General features: G+C 34.4%; 2 protein-coding genes across 2 annotated transcripts in view; one reads left to right on the top strand and one right to left on the bottom strand.

Moving 5' to 3' along the window:
- LOC119592660 (intraflagellar transport protein 140 homolog) overlaps nt 1-334 on the bottom strand; it is a 20,093-nt gene extending 19,759 nt beyond the window's left edge. The window contains exon 1 of the mRNA XM_037941572.1: nt 264-334. The gene's annotated coding sequence lies outside the window, so the exon portion shown is untranslated. The remainder of the gene's footprint in view (nt 1-263) is intronic.
- LOC119592389 (probable tubulin polyglutamylase TTLL1) overlaps nt 1-1,273 on the top strand; it is a 12,636-nt gene that overhangs the window by 1,651 nt on the left and 9,712 nt on the right. The window contains exon 2 of the mRNA XM_037941209.1: nt 673-868. Within this exon, the coding sequence (XP_037797137.1) occupies nt 673-868 (196 nt within the window). The remainder of the gene's footprint in view (nt 1-672; nt 869-1,273) is intronic.

The raw sequence follows: 1,273 nt of genomic DNA, 5'->3' as shown, positions 1-1,273 counted from the left end.
TCGATAAAAAATAAGAATGAACTGAAATCCTGTGAAATTTACTCTTCTTAATGTTTGGCCTGAAAATAATATAATCCCATCATCTGATAATCAAATTACCGTCACAGCAGAATAAAAATTCAAACTGTCATATTTCAAGCCTTACTAGAACTACTACTCTCACAATAACTACACTGAAACCAATCGTTATAAACTTCCTATGAGATTCAGAATCGATTGCACAACCAATAATTCACTCCACCAGTTCCTGTCACCCCACCAACCTCTGAAAAAAGGCCGAAATTCACAAAGAAGACGGATCGTAACTTGCAATCGACATCGTCCGAGTTGTTTGTTGATGGAATGTTGACATAAACATTCTACAAGAGATACAGCTTTCAAAAGACATTTTATTGTTGTTATTTCTCACAATTTTTTTGTTTCTAAAATAATTAGAAAGTGTTTCGTTGTTTTTAAGCTTGGTAAAATGTTCAGGCAACGTAATAGCTATCAATTGACTGTTGTTCCTATTTATTTTTTTATGTATATTGTTCTTTGACAATTGATTATCATTGTTTCAAATTTTGAATGTGATTTATTATTCTTGATACCCCATTTTCATCACAAAAAAAGTTGGTATTTATTATAGATAATAATTTGTATTTAAATTAATACTCATCAGATATACTCCAGGTGGTAACCATGGTAACGGTGTAAACATTCCTGAGCTTGGGTGCATTGTAAAGTCTACGGGAAGTATCAAATACGCACTCATCATGACTGCCAGAATAGCTTATTGCTCGGACATGGATAAGTCCGTGCTTGCAAACAATTTCGAGAAAAGAGGATGGATACAAGTAAATCCAGACGACGAATGGAATTTCTATTGGTGAGGAATTCCCACAATTATATATGTCGATGTAACTGAAATGTCTAATTACAAATGAACATATTGCTTCAGTGGCTTTCAGCTCACGATTATTACCGTAAGTTAGGTTAATTAAAAAGAAAATATGCAAAGCTGTAAAAAAAAATCGCTACGTTGCTTCGAAGCCATCAACATGTCGCAGCATGTTTAACGCTTGCTGTAACTGTATTAACAACCATTTTGACATTTTGTTCTTCTTTTTTACCCAAACATGTTCATATTCATGCTTCTAGTATGTTACTGTAGTTTTCTGAAAGTAAATCGTGTATTCAGTACATGAGGCAGAGAGTATTATCTCCCCCCACCCCCACCCCCCCACTCTTCTTCTGACAGTCTGCTTATCTCATTTTTTTCCTGATCTGTTCG

This window comes from Penaeus monodon, chromosome 30, assembly GCF_015228065.2.
Source record: "Penaeus monodon isolate SGIC_2016 chromosome 30, NSTDA_Pmon_1, whole genome shotgun sequence".
Lineage (NCBI taxonomy): Eukaryota > Metazoa > Arthropoda > Malacostraca > Decapoda > Penaeidae > Penaeus > Penaeus monodon.
This window is presented reverse-complemented; position numbering and strand designations above follow the sequence as displayed.